Genomic DNA, 19,691 nt, shown 5'->3' with positions numbered 1-19,691 from the left:
GAGGAGGAGTGGAGAAACTGCAAACCTGAAAAACAAGAGACTGTTTATAATATAAAGCAAACAAAATTTTTCTTTGCCGTTTATTTAATCTACTGGGTACTGCGTAGTTGCCCAGTAGAATAGTCAGGGAAGTTTAAGTTAGTTAGTCTCCAGAGTGGGTGTAGGATTTTATTTTGTTATGCCTTAAGTACGGCCTGCACGCTTAATAAAACATATTTTGGTTACAAGACTTTTTGTTTTGTTTTATGAACTGAGACATGGCCAGCCTGCTACAATACACACGCTATATTATATATACCGTATTGGCTAGATTATAGGCCTTACCCGAGTATAGGCCGCACCCTAAAAGTTAAGTGCTTTTTAAAAGAAAATTTTTGATTCTTAGTGTAACAGATATGCTGCCACTCTGCCCCCCCCGAGATATGCCCCCCCCAGACTTACGCATACACAACTTCCAGTTCAGTTACATGAATAAAATCTTTTGCATGCACCATAACACACAGAGCCTTGTCGTCAGTGTGGCATCGACAAGAAAAGAAAACGTGTGGAATACAGACCATGTACTTCAAAGTGGTCGTAAAGGGAGCCAAACTTCACGTTTTGTCCAAAAAGGAAAAGCATTTTTCCATTATATGGATATAAACAGCAAATGACACTGCAACCTGAGCTTGTGCAAAATTTTACAACTACTGTTCTATTGTTGGAAATAATAATTATGGAAATACCCACAAACACAACAGTGACTCTTACAGGAACGTATAGCAGTACAGTGACTGACTGGTTTATGATGTGTTCTCATCATGCACGAGGAAAGACGGTTGACACGGATGTTAACCCCATCCAAACTGATGAGGCAAGACTTGCCAGTCGATGGAAATATAATCATGGAAGAATGCTAAACAGCGATAACCCTCCTCTCTTTGAAGATAGTGATGCAGATTTAATAAAACAGAAACCATGGACGTAGAATTGACAGGCCTTGGGGTTTTCGGTCTAAAACAAGGCTCAGATTGCCAATATTTTTATGTCCAATGGTGTGACAGAAACACTCTGACCATTCACCAGAGCCATGAAAAAGTCACAAATGTGACCTCTACCTGTGAGGCCCCTCCACTCGTTAATTTAACAATGCGTTATACAATATGAGAACACAACACCCCCATATTTTACCTGCTTTCACAATTACCACTCAGAGTCTTCCACTTTATGTGCACATCAGATAAATGACGGCCCTAGAGGTTTCATTTCAGTCCCCTAAATAGAGAAAATTATATATATAGAACACACAAATTTGTTTCATTGTTGCTGCCACAGGACCACAAATCATTTTCTTGGCATAAGCCAGAAGGCTTAAACAGGAACATAGATTATCATACTTTATTACCTGAAGCATATCCTATAAAAGAAAAGTCCTGCACGATAAAGGACTTCATTTATGAAAATGTATATACTGCGCAAACATTATTTCTTGTAGAATTTCCACTTCAGTGCTCAAGACTGCTCTCTTTCCTCTCTCTAGAGATTACATAACGTTCAATACCTGCTATCTTGACAAAAACGATACGCCCCAATCCTCAAAATTATGGTTTTCCCAATAGATTTAGGTGTATGAATGTTTAATTACAGTATAACATACAAACTGTTGAATATTAATAATTATTGCATCTAAACTCCTTCTGGAATTTCATTTTTCTTCACTAAACCTAGAATTGGGTGAAAGCCATCCCCCTGGACTGCTACATAATATCGCATCACCTTTTACCTCCAGACATACAACTGATGTGGACTCATCACTGAGGCTGTCAATGGCTAACCAAGCACATAACTTGGCACTGATCCCAAACTTTAACATCTTATCGTCCGTAAGAGGATGGGAGGAGGTGGTAAAAGTGGCTTGGGAAGATTTCAAATTTCTTAACGCTGACCATAAGCGAACTAGGTGCCTGATATTCCCGCTTAGCAGGAACATCAGGCACCTAGAACCTGCTACCCTGCTGAGCGCTCTTAGGATGGGATCTAGCAGATTCGTGAAGCTCTGACTCCATAGATCCTGGGATTTACAGAGAAAAGCATCTAGATATCATTTAAAGAAGCCTCAGACATAATCAGATCTCCAGTCAGAAATCTTTGATTAAGGTTAGCATGACCTAATACAAAATACACCTGCTCACAATGGCAGCGATCAACACAAAGGCTATATAGATCTAAAACAAACATCTATAGGAAAAACAAACATTTCTGAAAAGGCTGCGTTCAGAATAGCAAGCAAAGAACCAGAGCATTAACCAACCCATAATAAGCCCGTCATACTACAAACCGGAGTCATAATAATGTACGCACGTCCAAATACGGAAAAGCTAATGCAAGGTGTGCGCTCACCTTTTTAAATATACATTATAGAGGGCCAGCCCAGTGGTCCTTGTCACACAACCCTCCTTGTCAATTTCCCTTGAATAAACCAGGAGCTCGCAATTACTAAACAGAGAGGCCGCCTATTCCGTACCAGGTTACCAACGGGACGCAGGGAGCAAGCTGGTCACCAGATTTTACCGCAGTGTGCCATTTCAAACCGACGGCAGGTCGCGGTAAATTCCGCTGGGGGGATTATAACAGTTTATTGACAGACGTATCGTTCTGTCACCACACAGACGTTTGTCAGCCAACGAATCGTACCAGTCGGTCTTCCTGGGGTCCCGAGCACGGCAGCCGGCGGTTATCTTTTTTTTTTTTTTTTTTTTTTTTTTGAAAAGTGCACTATCCTGCACGTTACGTCATTCTCTCGCAGTTACAAAAGTGCCCGCCCACAGCAGGGGACAGTCCTATGGCTGTTCGAGTGATCCCAGGGCCGCGTGCGGATTGGTTCTTTGCGATTCCTAAGCGTTAATAAGGCAACTGTGACGCCTTAGGTACAGCGATGTGTCGGTGGAGCTGGTGCAGTGTCGCTTATCGATCGTGAGGTGGTTTTGAGAGGACACCCAGTGCTTGGACGTTTTGGAAATATATATATACATATATAGATCTATATAGATAGATCTATATATATATATATATATATATATATATATATATATATATATATAATAACTAGACTCACTAGTGTGTGTGGGCACCGCACAGCGTCCAGGAAAATATGTAGCCAAAGGCCTTAGATGGTAGCCTGTAGCTTTATTTAACCCCTTTTTGGTACCTCAAGTCCTCAATTTTGCTATTTTTGCGGTATGTCAGTTCAGCGATTATTCTCTTTTCCTGTGAATAGTGTACCCATGTAAACTATATATTGTTTTTTTCAAGGAGAGAGAGGGCTTTCTTTTGATACCATAGTTAAAAAATTAGCTTAAAATTTTGGATGAGAAATTTAGTAACAACTAGCGGAAATTAGAAAAAAAACTAGGTTTTTTATAGATATTTTCCCCTCTGAATCCTCACAAAATTAGGTAAAGTGATGGAAAATCCCCTCCAAGTTTATCAATTCAGGTGTCCTGATTTTAGAAATACCTCATTTATATAGAATTTCCATACTTTCCCAGCACTTGTAGGGAACATACTATAAGGCAGGGGTTTCCAAACTTTTTTCGGAGAGTGCCAGATTTGATGAAGTGAACATGTGCGAGGGCCGACCATTTTGCCTGACATTCTTTTAACCTTAATTCTTTTAAAATTAAATGCAAATTAACTATTTTATGCAAAGTTTATTGAAAACGGCATACTTTTCATTTTGTGACTTGGATGACAAATCTAAACAGGTGTTAAATCACTCTGCCTTTAATATAAAAAAAACGGGAAGCTGAAATATGTCAGGAACATTGTAAAGTACATTACACAAAGTAATAAAGGTTGTCTGTCAACTTTTAAGTTCAAAAAATGTGAACAGGAACATAACATTAAGTATACATGCGTGCAAATATATTTATAAATGATTTAGACCAACTGACATTAACTGAGATTTTACAATGTATTCATCTCAATTGAAAAAAAACTTGCCTGCACTAATGTGAGGGGTGAAACTGAGATCTGGACTGCAGCACATAGACTAGGTCATCAGATAATGGAATTATAGCACAGTCACAGACAGTCAGGGGTTAATGAAGGGTATGACAGCTTGCTACCACAGATTCCTATATGCTCCCTTGTCTGCTTTATACATGTATCCTGAGTGCACAGCCCTGTCTGCCTGTTAGTGTGTTGTCTGTGCAGTTACTGCTCCTTGTCAAGCAGGGACGGGCTGGGCCGGGGGGTCCTGAAACTAAGCGGCTGCCAGTGGGACAGGCCATCATGCCAGTACCGTACCTGGGGGGTGGTTGGCGGTCCACACGGGGTGCCGGCACGCCTCCAAAAATGATGCGCGTGGCAACTGTGGCTGTGCGTCGGGACTTGATTTCAAAAGCATGGCATAAGGAGGCTGTAATCACATTCTTATCATGCCCAGATTCCAGCTTGTACTGGCTGCCTAGACATGATAGGAGTGTGATTGCTGTTATCAGTTATTTTTTTGTCCAACTTTGGTGTGTTAACAACACTTTTATTAAAAGTAAATTACACACCAAAATTGGACAGAAAAATCCAATAACACTATTTATATATATATATATATATATATATATAATTGCAAACAACACACTCCTATCATGCTAAGTCAGCCAGCACATGCTAGAACCTGGGCATGATAGGATTGTGATTGCTGTTAATTATATAATACTGTTATTGATTTTTTTGTCTAATTTTGGTGTGTTGCTTTTAAAAAAGTATTTTAAAGTTTTTTTGTTTGTTTTTTTCGGTTTTGGCCAAGTGAATGCTGAATTTTCAGTTCCGGTCCAGAATTTTCATTTCGGTGCATCCCTACTATATACTAAGCCAGTCACTGATGTAGTAGGCCTACAGCACATCAATGTTTGGCTTAGTATATAGTGATAGGCAGGCCCGGACTGGCCATCGGGCACACCGGGCATTTGCCCGGTGGGCCGGGCCACGGCAGGGCCGCATTGACTTAGGGGCTGATGGAGCTGCAGCTCCAGGCCCCTACCCTACCTACGGCCGCATTAACGCAGGGCATAAGGGGCACCTGCCCCTTAAGCCCGCCGCAACTGCGACCGGGTCCGCCACTCTAAGGGGCCGGAAAGTCCCCACCAAGGCCGGCCTTACGGGTCTGCGGCCGCACAGGGTTTAAATTAAAACATCGGGGTTTTTTTTAACTTTAACATCCTCCATGTTAAATAAAGTTTTTTGTAACTTTATTTAACATGGAGAATGTTAAATAAAGTTGAAAAAAAAAACCCCGATGTTTTAATTTAAACCCTGTGCGGCCGCAGACCCCTAAGGCCGGCCCTGGTGGGGGCTTCCCGGCCCCTTAGGGCAGGGCCGACCTTTGGGGTGTGCGACCGCACAGGGCGCCACACTCCAGGGGGCGGCGGTGGTCCTCACCGGGTGCCGCTCATCAGGGGGTGCCAACTTGCGGCACCCGGCACACCTCCAGAGACGGACAGTAATGTCCGCCGCTGGAGGAGCAGGCTCGCAAGGGAGCGGTATCGGAGGTCTTTAACAGACCTCCGGTTCCCTTGAGTGATTTTAAGCCGGGTTCAACCCGGCTTAAAATCACTCAAGGGAGCCGGAGGTCTGTTAAAGACCTCCGATACCGCTCCCTTTTGATCCGCGCGGCAACAGCTGCTGTGTGCCGGGGTTTGTTGTCAGATCCCGGCGCACAGCACTAAAGCCACGCCCACCGCTGTCCGTGCCCTCTGACCTGGAAGAAGACAGAAGAACTGAAGAAGAGGAAAAGAAACTGAAAGAAGAAAGGAAAGGTAGGAAAGCATTAAGTGAGAGTGGATTGGTATATGTGTGGATTAGTATATATGTGTGGACTGGTGTATATGTGTGGATTGGTATGTGTGTGGATTGGTATATATGTGTGGATTGGTATATATGTGTGGATTGGTGTATATACGTGTGGATTGGTATATACGTGTGGATTGGTATATACGTGTGGATTGGTAAATGCGTGAGAGTGATGGGCGTTATCCTGTACCATTTCCAATGTCTTTTTCATGATCTAATTATGCTCTAAAAGTACATCATAACTCCCATCACTCTATACTGTTCCATACAGTGGCAGAGCTGGGAGGCAGAGGCCTTGCAACCCCACCAGAGGACTCCTGAAAGGTAAGTGAACTTCAAAGAGGGAAAGGGTGGATAGTTAGGAGGGGGTAGTTGCGGCCGGCTTAAGGGGCTCTGCGTTAATGCGGCCATATAGGACCAGTCAGTCCGGTCCTGACTGGGCCTATTTTAAGGTGGGGGCCTAGAGCTGCAGCTCCATCAGCCCCTAAGTCAATCCTCCCCTGCCACAGGCGCGGTCGCAGTTGCTGCTTGCTCCGGCAACAAGGTAAGTAGGGTGAGGGAGGGGGGTGCAGTGAGAAGGGGCAGAGGGGGGTTAGATAGTGAGAAATGGGGAGAGGGGATAGATAGAGGCGGTACATATTGAGAAGTGGGGAAGGGGGTTACATAGTGAAAAGGGGGAACATAGTGAAAAGGGGCAGATAAGATGAAGAGAGGGGGTAGTGTGAATGCGTATGAGAATGAATGAATAAATCTGTGGATGAATTGTGTGAATGCGTATGACAATTAATGAATTCATGTGTGGATGAATTGCTTGAATGATTTGTGAGACTGCATTAATGAATGTGTTAATGATTTGTGTGAATGATTAAATGCAAAGATGGTACATGAAGGGTGGGCTTTAACAATAAATAAATATGGGCTGCTCAGGCTTAAATGCCCGGGCCTATTTTTTGTCCCAGTCCGGGCCTGGTGATAGGGGTTGTACTGCAGTATTGTCAGTGTGTGGCTCAATGTATAGGCACACATTGACAGTGGTACGGCGTAATCCCTAAGTATATAATGATAACAATTATGCTGTACTCCTGTCAATGTTTGCCTATACATTGAGCCACACACTGACAATACTGCAGTACAACCTCCACTGCTGCCGGGGCTTCTATGGTGGTGCACCGGAAGGTCATGTAACACCGGCGCCCCTTCATAGAATTCCAGGCGGACATGCCGGCAACCTCTGCTGCTGCTCGTCACATCCGCCGGGGCTTCTATGTCGGCGCTCCGTCATAGAAGCGCAGGCAGCAGCGGAAGTTGTCTGCGCACATCGCGCAGACCTTCCCGACTGCCAGAGAGGAGGATACAGGTCCCCTGCAACTTCCGCTGCTGCCTACGCTTCTATGACGGAGCTCCGGCGGATGTGACGAGCAGGTTGTCTACGCGCATCGCGCAGACATAGATCGGCTGTCCCCACTAGGCACCAGCGAGTCTAGGGGTGCATTGGTAAGTTGGAGGGGCAGAGTAGCATATTTAGGGGGCATAAAGCATATCAGGGGGTAGAGTGGCATATCTAGGGGGGCATAAAGCATATCAGGGGCAGAGTGGCACAATTTTATGTGCTTTTATGGATGAAAAGACAGCCAGGGAAGTTGCAAATATATTTCATTATATTTTAAATTTAATAATCATAGAAGTAAAATGTACAATAAATGTAATGTACTTGAATCAGTCCGTGGTCTTCCACAAAACTGGTCCCTGGTGCCAGAAAGGTTGGGGACCGCTGCTCTTAGGGACCTCTTAAACATTTTAGTAATGTCATCACTTAGCTCACTTTATTGTTTTTTTATCGTATTATTTTAGTGATTTTTTTCTATTGTTTAAAAAAATCACTAACACTTTTTTTTTGTTTCGTTTTTCAGCATCTGAGAAGAGTGAGAAAAATGGGCATTTTAATTGTAATGGCTTTCCAGCGCTCGTGTGTAGTGGCAGGGATGTGTCCCTGTACGCCCTAAAGGGCTTTACTAGATGCATTTTTAGGACGTACAGGTACTTCTATAGGGCACTGATGGGTTAAACGCAACACTATGTTCTTATTTTAATATTATTAACTAACAGTTCATGGTGTTTTGCATTATTTGGTAACTGCTATTCCAGTCCAACTATTTATTATTTATTGACATAGCGCCACCCTCTAGCTTGTGAGCAGGGTCTCTATCTAATTAGTGATGTCCGGATCATGAACGAATCGTTCATTTGATCCGGTTCTTTTTAGTGATCCGGATGAATCGGTTCACTAGACTGAACGATTCATTTGTAGCGGTTCAGTCTGTGAATCATGCAGCTGTAACCTGATCCTAGAGCTGTGAGTCATCTGCAGAGCACTCAGACACAGACTCTGGGGTCAGGTTACAGCTCATTAATTCACACAGGAACGATGACTTACAAGGATCCGAATCTTACAGAGATTCGAATCATTCAGAGAATATTACTGATACCATACTTTTATAAATAAATATATTAATAATGTTCACACTGCACCCAGGACTTAGATTCCCCTGAGTTTGCCCCCCTTTACCTATATCTGCACCTATAGTTAACTGTATTAATTAATTTAACCCTCAGTCATCAGCATAAAATTAACCCTTATACCCCATCAACCATAACTGCCCCTGAAATTAACTGTAAAGATCCCATTAACCATAACGGCACCTGAAATTAACCCTAAAGACCCCATTAACCATAACGGCCCCTGAAATTAACCCTAAATACTCCATTAACCATAACTGCCCCTAAATTAATTGCATGTACTCCAGATAAATTACCTAATAAATTGGTATGGTTGATGGGGTCTTTAGTGTTAATTTAGGGGCAGTTATGCTTAATGGGGTGTTTAGGGATAATTTAGGGGCAGTTATGCTTAATGGGGTCTTTAGTGTTAATTTAGGGGCAGTTATGCTTAATGAGGTGTTTAGGGTTAATTTGGGGGCAGTTATGCTTAATGGGGTGTTTAGGGTTAATTTGGGGGCAGTTATGCTTAATGGGGTCTTTAGTGTTAATTTAGGGGCATTTATGCTTAATGAGGTGTTTAGGGTTAATTTGGGGGCAGTTATGCTTAATGGGGTCTTTAGTGTTAATTTAGGGGCAGTTATGCTTAATGAGGTGTTTAGGGTTAATTTGGGGGCAGTTATGCTTAATGGGGTGTTTAGGGTTAATTTGGGGGCAGTTATGCTTAATGGGGTGTTAAGGGTTAATTTTAGGGGCAGTCATGGTTGATGGGGTGTTTAGGGTTAATTTAATGGTGAGGGTTAATTTTATTAATTTAATAAAGTTAGCTTAAGGTGCAGTTGCAGGTAAAGGGGAATGTAAATCCTGGGGGCAGTGATTATTAATGTATTATTTATAACAGTATGATGATATTCTCTGAATGATTAGAATCATATTAGAATCATCTTACAATGATCCGGATCACTATTAGATTCGGATCCCTGTAAGATCCGAATCTTTGAACGACTCTCAATCGTTAGTGTGCCTGCACGGAGTTACTGGAAAACAGTAACTCCGTGCAGGCACACTGAGTGATCCGAAGATCCGGATCATGAATCGGATCATTTCAGTGAACGAAATGATCCGATTCACTTTAATGATCCGAACTTCCCATCACTATATCTAATGTGATGCTCAGTGGTGTAATCTGGTCTATGCTGACTAGTTATAGGCCAGCCCCTCTGATGTATAACAGAGAGCCAATCGCCTTCATGTATTATCAGGCTCCCTGAAGCGCCACTGTTCAATGGGCCAGTTAAAAGGGAGATCACAGAACAGGACACTATGGAGGACTCTGCAAAGCCGGTACCACCTCTGAATTTCATTTCAGCCCAGCGCGTCATTACAACGTGGTGTGTTGAGATATGAGGTCACATCAGTAGTAAGGACAGAGAGGCTGAGACTTCCCCTGTATCGCTTTACCCTTCATGACAATGGCTGTGGTAATGCTTTTTAGCTGTACTTTTCTTCTTATTTAGTATACCCACAGAAATTATTTTTTTCAGGACAAGGGCTTTCTTTGGATACCATTATTTTGATCCTATCTAACTTACTATCAAAAATATATAAAATATGGTAAAAGACTTTTTCTACCTTTTATTTGAAAACTCTTTTACTCATCTACAAAAAGCTAATGAAAAATGGCTAAATAGACTAATATTTCCTAGTTTAGAAATACACAGGTTTTTTTTTGTTTTTTGCTTATTTTGTTTTTTTTCCAAAACTGGTCATTCTCCCCCATAGTGATACTACCCATGCATGGGTTTGTCAGGCCAATTCAGTTTTTCAACGAGGCATGGACTCCACTAGACCTCTTCTGTGGTATCTGACACCAAGACGTTAGCAGCAGACCCTTTATATCCTGTAAGTTGCAAGGTGGGGTTCGGACTTGCTTTGAGATCTGGGGAATTTAGAGGCCAACACCATGAACTCGTTGTTGTTTTGCTTTCTGGCAGGGCGCATTATCCTGCTGAAAGTGCCCAATGCCATCAGGAAATACTGTGTCCATGGAAGGGTTTACATGCTCTGAATGCAGGACCCAAGGTTTTCCAGCAGAACATTGCCCAAAGCATCGCACTGCCTCCACCAGCTTCCCTTTTTCCCATAGTGCATCCTAGCGCCACCTGTTCTAGGTAAGCAACGCACACACACCTGGCCATCCATGTGATGTAAAACAAAACTCAATTCATCAAACCAGGCCACCTTCTTCCATTTCTCAGTGGTCCAGTTGTCATGCTCATGTGACTATTGTAGGTGCTTTCGGCAGTGGACAGAGGTCAGCATGGGCACCCTAATTAGCCGCAGCCCCATCCACAAGAAACCGTGATGCACTGTGTGTTCTGACACTTTTCTATCAGAACCAGCATTAAATTTTTCTGAAATGTGAGCTACAATAGCTCATCTGTTGGATTTGACCACACAGGCCAGCCTTCACCCCCCACATGCATCAATGAGCCTTGGCTGCTCATGACCCTGTCGCCAGTTTGTCGTTTTTCCTTCCTTGGACCACTTTTGGTACTGACAACTGCAGACCGGGAACACCCCACAAGAGCTGCAGTTTTGAAGATGCTCTGACCCAGTCATCTAGCCATCACAATTTGGCCCTTGTTAAAGTCGCCTAGATCCTTACTCTTGCCAATTTTTCCTGCTTCTAACACATGAACTTTTGAGGATGAAATGTTCGCTTGCTGCCTAATATATCCCACCCACTGACAGGTACCATGAAAACAAGATTAGCAATTTTATTCACTTCACCTGTCAGTGGTCATAATGTGATGGCTGATCTGTGTAAATAACCCTAGGCAAAGATGATACTCAAACTAGTGAATAATAAATGTTGCACTTACAAAGAAGCACGCATAAATAAACTTGTTATGTGCGAATAAGCAATTCTTCCAAACGAGAAAAAAAGCTAAAAATAAAAAAAGAAAAGATGACTATGAGAAAAATAAAAGATGCCAATTCTATAATAAAAATAAAAGAACAAGTACTTACATAGTCCAGCTCCTAGCAAGCACTGAAAAAAAAATGGATACATCCCCTTTAAGAGATGTATCTGCTTGAACAAAATCTGCTCCATGCAGAACAAAGTGGTCAAATCAAATGCTTTAGGCAGCCAGTGTTATTTTAACGATGGGACAACATGCTAGTTCTAATATAAGAATTACTATGGCAGTCATTTATTTAGGTTGACCATATGCCTTAAGATTCAGTAGCTAATTTTCCAATAAATTCGGAATAATAAAGTAATAATATTTCCAAATTATTATATTTTTTTTCATTTTTGTAAGAAACACTTTATTGATAGTGCTTCATAATAGATACAAGCATGAAAGCAACATGTTTGTACTATGTTGGCTAACTCATTAATTAGGAATAGTAATTTGGACAGTTTCCATATAAAAATAATTTTGTGGGTTTTTTTCACAATAATGTGTTTGTTGGTAAATTATATTAATGTTCTGTGGCATTCATGCATTAGAAGCTAGAAAACCATTACAGTAAGTTAATTCATGTTTTGCATAATGAATGTACAATCATTTTCTGTAAACCTTTTTTTCCATTATGTAAATAAAACCATAGCTCTATACTTACAACTATAGTGTTTTAATAACTGACAGAAAAGTATTTATGGTTCTTCCAATTGTGAAATGCCAACATTGCAAAAGCTAACTTTATGGTTAAAATAATAATAAAAAATGTTGTGATGGGACATATTGACCGCTTGTCAGTTAGGAATATGTTGTACTTGCAAAATAGCTTGAAAATTATGTAAAACACCCTGTGTACAAAGTAAAGTACAAAGTAAAGCGCCGCATCAGGTTTGTGAAGCATAAGGTGCAAATACCACTTTTTTTCCCCCTTTTTAAGCTAACATTTTAAACACCTCCTACTTATTTTTTAATTTGCCCCCTTGTCATTAAAGAAATCATTCCAAAAATTGAATCAAACCAGTTCACTGATATGAGATTAAAGTGGATGTTTTTGTATACTCAATAATTTTTTTAAAAAAACATTGTATATCCATGGAGATTTATCATAAAAAAATCTTTACATAGTGTAAAAAAAATAAAGAACAATGAGCAATACAGATATGTATTTTCAAAATTGTGTGTCAGGGATTGCAACTTTTAGATGCAAAGAATAAATAAAATCAATAATTAATTACATACAATTCCATTATTTATAGTGCTGGCAAAGAACCGTGTCATTTAAAAACATGTGAAGAAAGCAGCAACAATGATGTGGGTAAAATATTCAGACATATTATATGCAATCTTATTTGCATGTGTTAAACTGAATAATAATGACAATGATTTCACCAAATGAATAAACAGATTAAAAACATGCATAGGGTTTTACCGAGTCCATAAGTAACTATGACCCTTAATTTTGGTCTGTTTGCTATGTAAGATATAACCTTAGGGTGCATACCATGCAAGCACCTTTAATATTATGCACAGTTGGAATGCACTTTTCAGCGTATCTGTTTATTTTCCCTGTGCGGCAGATTCCATATTGCATTCTTTTTTCTTCTGTTACGTGTTGAGATCAAAGTCTAAACAGGTCCCACTTTTCAGATTTCAGAATCTTACTAGAAATGCATCCAGAAATTGTTGATTGAAGAATTTTTTTTTTGTTCTTTGCTGTTCTTGCAAATTAAATACTAAAAAAATCACCAAAATATGTCTTAGAACTTTGGAATCATCAAGGAATTCCTAGATCTGTACTTGAAAACTGTGAAATAGTCCGCACCACCTTGTAGCTTGGCAAATAATTTAACCAGAGCAAGTACTCTACTCAAGACCAAAGGTACTTGTTTCCTCGACAGCAGTCAAAAGTTTTTCACATAGCATAGAAAATGATGGGTATGGTGGCAAATCAAGGCGGTTAAAACATGTATGGGCTCTGTAAAGATAATGACAAAGGTTATTTTCATATGGAATCAGCTATGAACTTTTATGGACAAACCAAGCTAAAAACAACTTATTAAAGTTACACTGTACTCTGCCAACACCATTATTCTCATTTGTAATTTTTATATTTAAGAGCCATCATCCATCTTATGTGCAGATGTTGACCTTCAACATCACAGGAATATACAATACAGCTGTTAAATCTTATATTTTTGGTATTATTTAACCTCTTTGTTTTATCAGAAGACAATTCATACATAAAATTATTTGAAATCTGAAAACTAATAATTTTGATCTCAGCTATGTTTTGCTCACCCACTATTTTACACTCCTGCTTCCGCCCCAAAAAAGATAAAAAGATTTATGGTATTCCTTTCAATGATGCTAAACGACTCTATCCAAGACTAACATGACCTTACCTGGGAAGAGCTGTAATTTTACCCCACTTTTCCACACAAAATCTTCTGGGTCCATTGCTACCCCTGAGAGACGCAAATCCTTCGTATGGTATACTAGACGTGCCGGTAACAAACTGCCAAAATATGAGATACTGATGGTTTAATTTATCCAATAACATGTAATGAGCTAAAAGTGAAGCAACCTCTTGGGTTATGGGACCATATTGTTTATGTATGTTCTGGTTACAAGCTGCTATTCCATAATGGGAAACCATTTTAGACTGAGCATTTTTAATTTTACATTTGCGTCATTTGATTTTGTGATCACTCTCAAGGATATTTCAGTCTACAGTGAAGGAAAAAAAATATTTGATCCCCTGCTGATTTTGTACGTCTGCCCACTGACAAAGACGTGATCAGTCTATAATAACAACAAAGAAATCCAGAAAAACGCATTTCAAAAAAGTTATAAATTGATTTGCATTTTACTCAAAAATCCTTGTTGGCAATCACAGAGGTCAGACGTTTCTTGTAGTTAGCCACCAGCTTGCACACATCTCAGGAGGGATTTTGTCCCGCTCCTCTTTGCAGATCCTCTCCAAGTCATTAAGGTTTTGAAGCTGACGTTTGGCAACTCGAACCTTCAGCTACATCCACAGATTTTCTATGTGATTAAGGTCTGGAGACTGGCTAGGCCAACTCCAGGACCTTAATGTGCTTCTTCTTGAGCCACTCCTTTATTAACTTGGCTGTGTGTTTTGGGTCATTGTCATGCTGGAATACCCATCCATGAAAGAGGTTCTCACCCAAGATGTGACGGTACATGGCCCTTTAACGCAGTGAAGTTATCCTGTCCCCTTAGCAGAAAAATACCCCCAAAGCATAATGTTTACACTTCCACGTTTGACGGTGGGGATGGTGTTCTTGGGGTCATAGGCAGCATTCCTCCTCCTCCAAACACGGCGAGTTGAGTTGATGCTAATTAGCTCGATTTTGGTCTCATCTGTCACGAACCAAGTACTCATCCGCTCCCAAGTTCCAGCGACAGGCAGATGAATCCCAGCGTCTCCTCCCCTGCTCACTGACAGAGAAGTGAGCAGGGTCTCCGTGGCAACATGCCCCCTCCGCTGCCGGCGGGGGCCAGCAGGGAGGAGGGCGCATTCTCAGCTTGCCATGGAGATGTCACTTGACCCTTTGCTTGTGACCTGACTTTGCCTTTGGTTTATCCCTTTTGTACTTCACCCCAATTTCTGTGTGTGTGTGTTTCCTGCAAATAGGAACCAACCGGAACCAACATCATCTGACCACAAGACTTTCACCCAGTTCTCCTCTGAATCATTCAGATGTTTATTGGCAAACTTCAGACGGACCTGTACATCTGCTTTCTTGAGCCTTGCGGGCGCTGCACATTCCTTCACGGCATAGTGTGTTACCAATTGTTTTCTTGGCCAGTAAAGTCCCAGCTGCCTTAAGATCATTGACAAGATCCTCCTGTGTAGTTCTGGGCTGATTCCTCACCGTTCTCATCATCATTGAAACGCCAGGAGGTGAGATCTTGCATGGACCCAGACCGAGGGAGATTGAGTTTTATTTTGTTTTTCTTCCATTTGCGAATAATCGCACCAACTGTTGTCACCTTCTCATCAAGCTGCTTGGCAATGGTCTTGTAGCCCATTCCAGCCTTGTGTAGGTCTCCAATCTTGTCCCTGACATCTTTGGACAGCTCTTTGGTCTTGGACATGGTGGAGAGTTTGGAATCTGATTGATTGCTTCTGTGGACAGGTGTCTTTTATATAGGTAACAAGTTGAGATTAGGAGCACTCCCTATAAGAGAGTGCTACTAATCTCAGCTTGTTACCTGTATAAAAGACAGTTGGGATCCAGACATCTTGCTGATTGATAAGGGATCAAATATTTTTTTCACTGAGTAAAATGCAAATCAATTTATAACTTATTTGAAATGTGTTATTCTGGATTTTTTGTTATTATTATGTCTCTCGCTGTTCAAATAAGCCTACCATTAAAATTATAGACTGATCATGTCTTTGTCAGTGGGCAAACGTACAAAATCAGCAGGGGATCAAATAATGTACTTTACTGTAGGTAGTCACCCAAAGATCATTCTATAGTTACTCATTTTGTTGGTGACACCACTATAATTATTGTGTCTTGTACAGACAAAGCATTTCTGAAACTTTACAACCATGCATATAGACATTTCCACAAAATGTTAAGGAACACTACCACTAATTTGTTTTATCTTTGACCACATTCTAAATGACAAAAAACAGTTTTAGAATAATGTTATCCTGTTTTAGACAAACACGTCTTATGTCAGATGCACAGTATTGCAAGGGCTGGGACGTGCTATTGGAATTTGCACCCCTTTTATGAAATGAACCCCTGAAATAATACAACAAAAACAGTATGCAGTAGATACCAGAAGTTGCTTTATTTTTTTAGTCACTGCAATATGCTTTTTAATGTATAAGTACAAAACACAATTCTTATAACAAGCAATAACAACCCAATAAAACCTGGGATTGCCAGGTTTGAGAATAATATACTATAATATAAACCAAAGGGTTACATTACATTCATAATTCTCTTACCTGTAACAAACGAAGACGCTGCTCATTGTTAAACCTCTCAACAGCAGTCCAAAACCATCGAATTACAATGTGGTTGTCATGGTAACCTAAGTAAAATCAAATATAGTAAAACTTCCATTTCCATAAAACCCACCACTATTGTTTTGATTTTTTGGTGCTTATCTTTATGGTGTTTTGTACAATAAGTATACTCACAGTACACTAGGCATTTGAAAGGAGTATTATATATTTGTTTTATTAAGGCAAGGGACTTCATGGTAATTCCAGTAATCATCCAAATAAGACATAACAAGTAGTACATCACATAACAATTTACATTTACAGAAACAAATGGTGAAGAGCGTCCACTCAAAGCTATCTTATAACCTAGTATATATATATATATATATATATATATATATATATATATATATATATATACTGTATTTGCTCGATTTTAAGACTAGGTTTTTTCAGAGCAAATGCTCTGAAAAATATCCCTCATCTTATATTCGAGGTCGTCTTCTAATCAGACCTCAAAAAGAGTGTATAAGGGATATCTGGGAGGCAGAGTGGCAAATAGGGGGTTAAAAGGCATATCTGGGAGGCAGAGTGACATATAGGGAGGTATAAGGTATATCTGGGGGGCAGATTGGCAAATAAAAGGAAATAAAAAAAATATTTTTTCTCAATCATAGTTTTTATTAAATATGAAAACATAGTTTATATGTGAATTAATATTTACTAATAGAGCTTTTTTCCTATAGCGTAGTCTTATATTCAGGCTTTTTTCCCAAATTAATATTCAAATTTGGGGGGTTGTCTTATAATCATGGTCTTATAATTAAGCAAATACAGTATATATCTATATATCTATATCTAAAGCATTAATTTGCTTACAAAAAAACAAAAGTATTTTTAAGATAATTTGGATTATCATCAATCTTAGTGATTAAGTGTTCACCTCACAAGGTAAAGACACAGAGCCTTAGTAGACAATACAGACAAGTAGAAGCAGACAGATAAAAAATACCTCCTCTGTATTCCGTGTGTATTCTCCAGTCCCCTAGATCAATCTCAGCTGTGCCTGCAATAACCAACTCAAGTTCTCTTGCATCAAAAACGGACACCAGACGAGCATCTACTACCTGACAGATGTAAAAGTGTAATATGATTTGGCAAGTAAAATTTTTCTCTATATATCACACAAAATCCATGTTCTAAACATGGAATGGGCAAACGCAGGCAAACTATTGTGCCATTTATAAAGCATGACGTATATTACTGATTGATCTAGGTTTAAATGCCAGCATTTTTGAACCAGCACATTAATTATAACTAAATAATCCCTAAAGGGAAACATGCATCCAAACCGTATTTACTTTTTGGTTTTCAATCCATGTAATGATTTTGGTAATTTTAACAAGTTTAAAGCACTATTTTACCAAAACTGAAATACTGTCGAAACCAGTATATCTAAATTATTTTCTTTATTCGCCCTTTTCTCACCCACCCTTACAAGACTTTCTGGTCAAAAAATCAGTGATGTACAGTATTTCTCTATAGGTAAATGCACCACTTATAGGCTCTGCTCCACCATCATTATGCGGCAGGGTGGATGTCGCTCCTGGACCTTTAGCCCTAGGCCTTACTGTTAGCTGAAGAATAGACAGATACAATGGAATATTCTTACAATGCCAATTGATAGAGGTTTAAGAAAAACATATTTACCTCATAAAAGCCCCTCACTAGACTTTCTGTCTGCTGCACAACTCCCCTCTCAATCCTCCACTTCACCATCCTCTCAATATATTCTTTCTTATTTTTCTCTGTGACTGGGATGTTGGCACCACCTGGCTTTAGCTCTCGCTCTGTAATCTAAGTTACGAGGGAATAAATTATTTTTATTAGTTAGCATAGCACCAATAATTTGCACAGAATCTTTGCACCAGCACTGACAGGGGCGTAAGTAGAAAACAGAGGGTCCTGGGGCAAAAATACCCCCAAACAGCTTGTCTGTGCCTTCTTTGCCTCTTGCCCGCCTCCAACATACACTCCAATACAAATATGTAAACACACACAAATTAACACATGCTATCACACATACACATGCTTACACATACACTCAATAACACGCACACTTCCTCTCACACCTTATGTATACACACCCACGCTAACACACAAGCACATACACACCCAGGCTAACACACACTCCATCTCACACCACTTCCACATACATGTTCACACACATACACAGCTATGCTTACTCACAATCACTTACACAGTCATACTCGTACATACAAAAACTTTCACAGATTCATCTTAACACACACATACACATTCATGCTCACATACACACAGACATGTTTAAGTTTTGTTGTTTATATGCACATTAAATAAGCAAACATATTTATTTGTGCATAGAACACACCATGTAATATGATACAGATATGACAGATTAAAAGATAAAGTAGTGAATCTTGGCAGGGTATTTATTGAAGGTATATATAGATGTAAAGTCCTATTATTATGGCTGTTATTGGAAAGCTACTGACGAAGTAATCGGCATGACTTATGGTTGTGTGCTTTTGAAGGAATTATGGGTCATTTTTGCACAGTAACCAAGTATTCAGCTAAGGCAATCACCATGAGAATGTTTCTTTCAATATAAACATGAAATTAACAAGTTGTTTTTGTTTTTGACATTTTTAGATCAATAACGGAAGAAATTGCATACTTGACCAAATACTTCTTCATTGACAGTGAATGTAAGGTCCAAAATATCATTAATATCATTGTCCTTCATCCACTGCAGGCTCTGGTGGAACTCCTCATCAAGGTATTCCAAGTCACTCAATTCACAGAGTCTAACAGGAAACCAAACAAGAAAGAAAACATTTAATATTAATTTTTTTTACTATGTACATTGCCTACACACATCAAAATCAGATATTAGATATCCTCTGATAATGCGATTCAATCGTCCATGTAATATAACAGTACATTGCAATTTCAATGTAATAGTCTATATTTAATAAAGTGCTAAAAAACACCATAAACTCACATTCTTAGAAGAGCCTTATAAAACGGGCGTGTAAAGAAGGCATCCAGTAAGTACTGATGTATAAGTGCAAGTCCAAGGATACGACCACTAAATCTGAACCTGCAAAGAAACATCAAATTATGTAACACACTATCCATCATACGGTGACTACTTGCTTGGCAGGTAGCTGGTGTCTGCATTTTTAAATTATAACCATTAGGATAACGCTGATCACACAGGAAATGGCAAAAGCGCAGGCAACCCATAGAATTGCATTTTACATCGTTTTTATACTTTAACCAATACTTCACCTTCAAATTTAATTCTGCCGAAATATTTGACAATGTGAAATGAAGATTGAAATTAAGTTTTTGATAAT

At 39.7% G+C, this 19,691-nt stretch overlaps 1 protein-coding gene and 1 long non-coding RNA gene across 3 annotated transcripts in view; both read right to left on the bottom strand.

The window, feature by feature from the left end:
* Nucleotides 1–3,669: 3,669 nt before the first annotated feature.
* Nucleotides 3,670–4,164, bottom strand: LOC128502418 (uncharacterized). Its single transcript, XR_008355109.1, has 2 exons — nucleotides 3,929–4,164; nucleotides 3,670–3,838 (listed from the first exon to the last, which is right to left on the bottom strand). It is a non-coding gene; the product is annotated as an uncharacterized LOC128502418 (long non-coding RNA).
* Nucleotides 4,165–12,379: 8,215 nt separating this feature from the next.
* Nucleotides 12,380–19,691, bottom strand: part of HECW2 (HECT, C2 and WW domain containing E3 ubiquitin protein ligase 2) — a 101,496-nt gene continuing 94,184 nt past the window's right edge. For both annotated transcript variants that reach the window (XM_053472220.1, XM_053472222.1), the window contains exons 23-29: nucleotides 19,334–19,432; nucleotides 19,007–19,136; nucleotides 18,001–18,147; nucleotides 17,303–17,417; nucleotides 16,291–16,376; nucleotides 13,700–13,812; nucleotides 12,380–13,272 (exon numbers count right to left, since the gene is read on the bottom strand). In XM_053472220.1, coding sequence (XP_053328195.1) covers nucleotides 13,161–13,272; nucleotides 13,700–13,812; nucleotides 16,291–16,376; nucleotides 17,303–17,417; nucleotides 18,001–18,147; nucleotides 19,007–19,136; nucleotides 19,334–19,432 — 802 coding nt within the window. In that variant the 3' untranslated portion in view covers nucleotides 12,380–13,160. The remainder of the gene's footprint in view (nucleotides 13,273–13,699; nucleotides 13,813–16,290; nucleotides 16,377–17,302; nucleotides 17,418–18,000; nucleotides 18,148–19,006; nucleotides 19,137–19,333; nucleotides 19,433–19,691) is intronic.

The sequence above is a fragment of the Spea bombifrons genome, chromosome 7 (genome assembly GCF_027358695.1).
Source record: "Spea bombifrons isolate aSpeBom1 chromosome 7, aSpeBom1.2.pri, whole genome shotgun sequence".
Classification (NCBI taxonomy): domain Eukaryota; kingdom Metazoa; phylum Chordata; class Amphibia; order Anura; family Pelobatidae; genus Spea; species Spea bombifrons.
The sequence above is the reverse complement of the archived record's forward strand: the minus strand, read 5'-3'. Positions and strand labels throughout refer to the sequence as shown.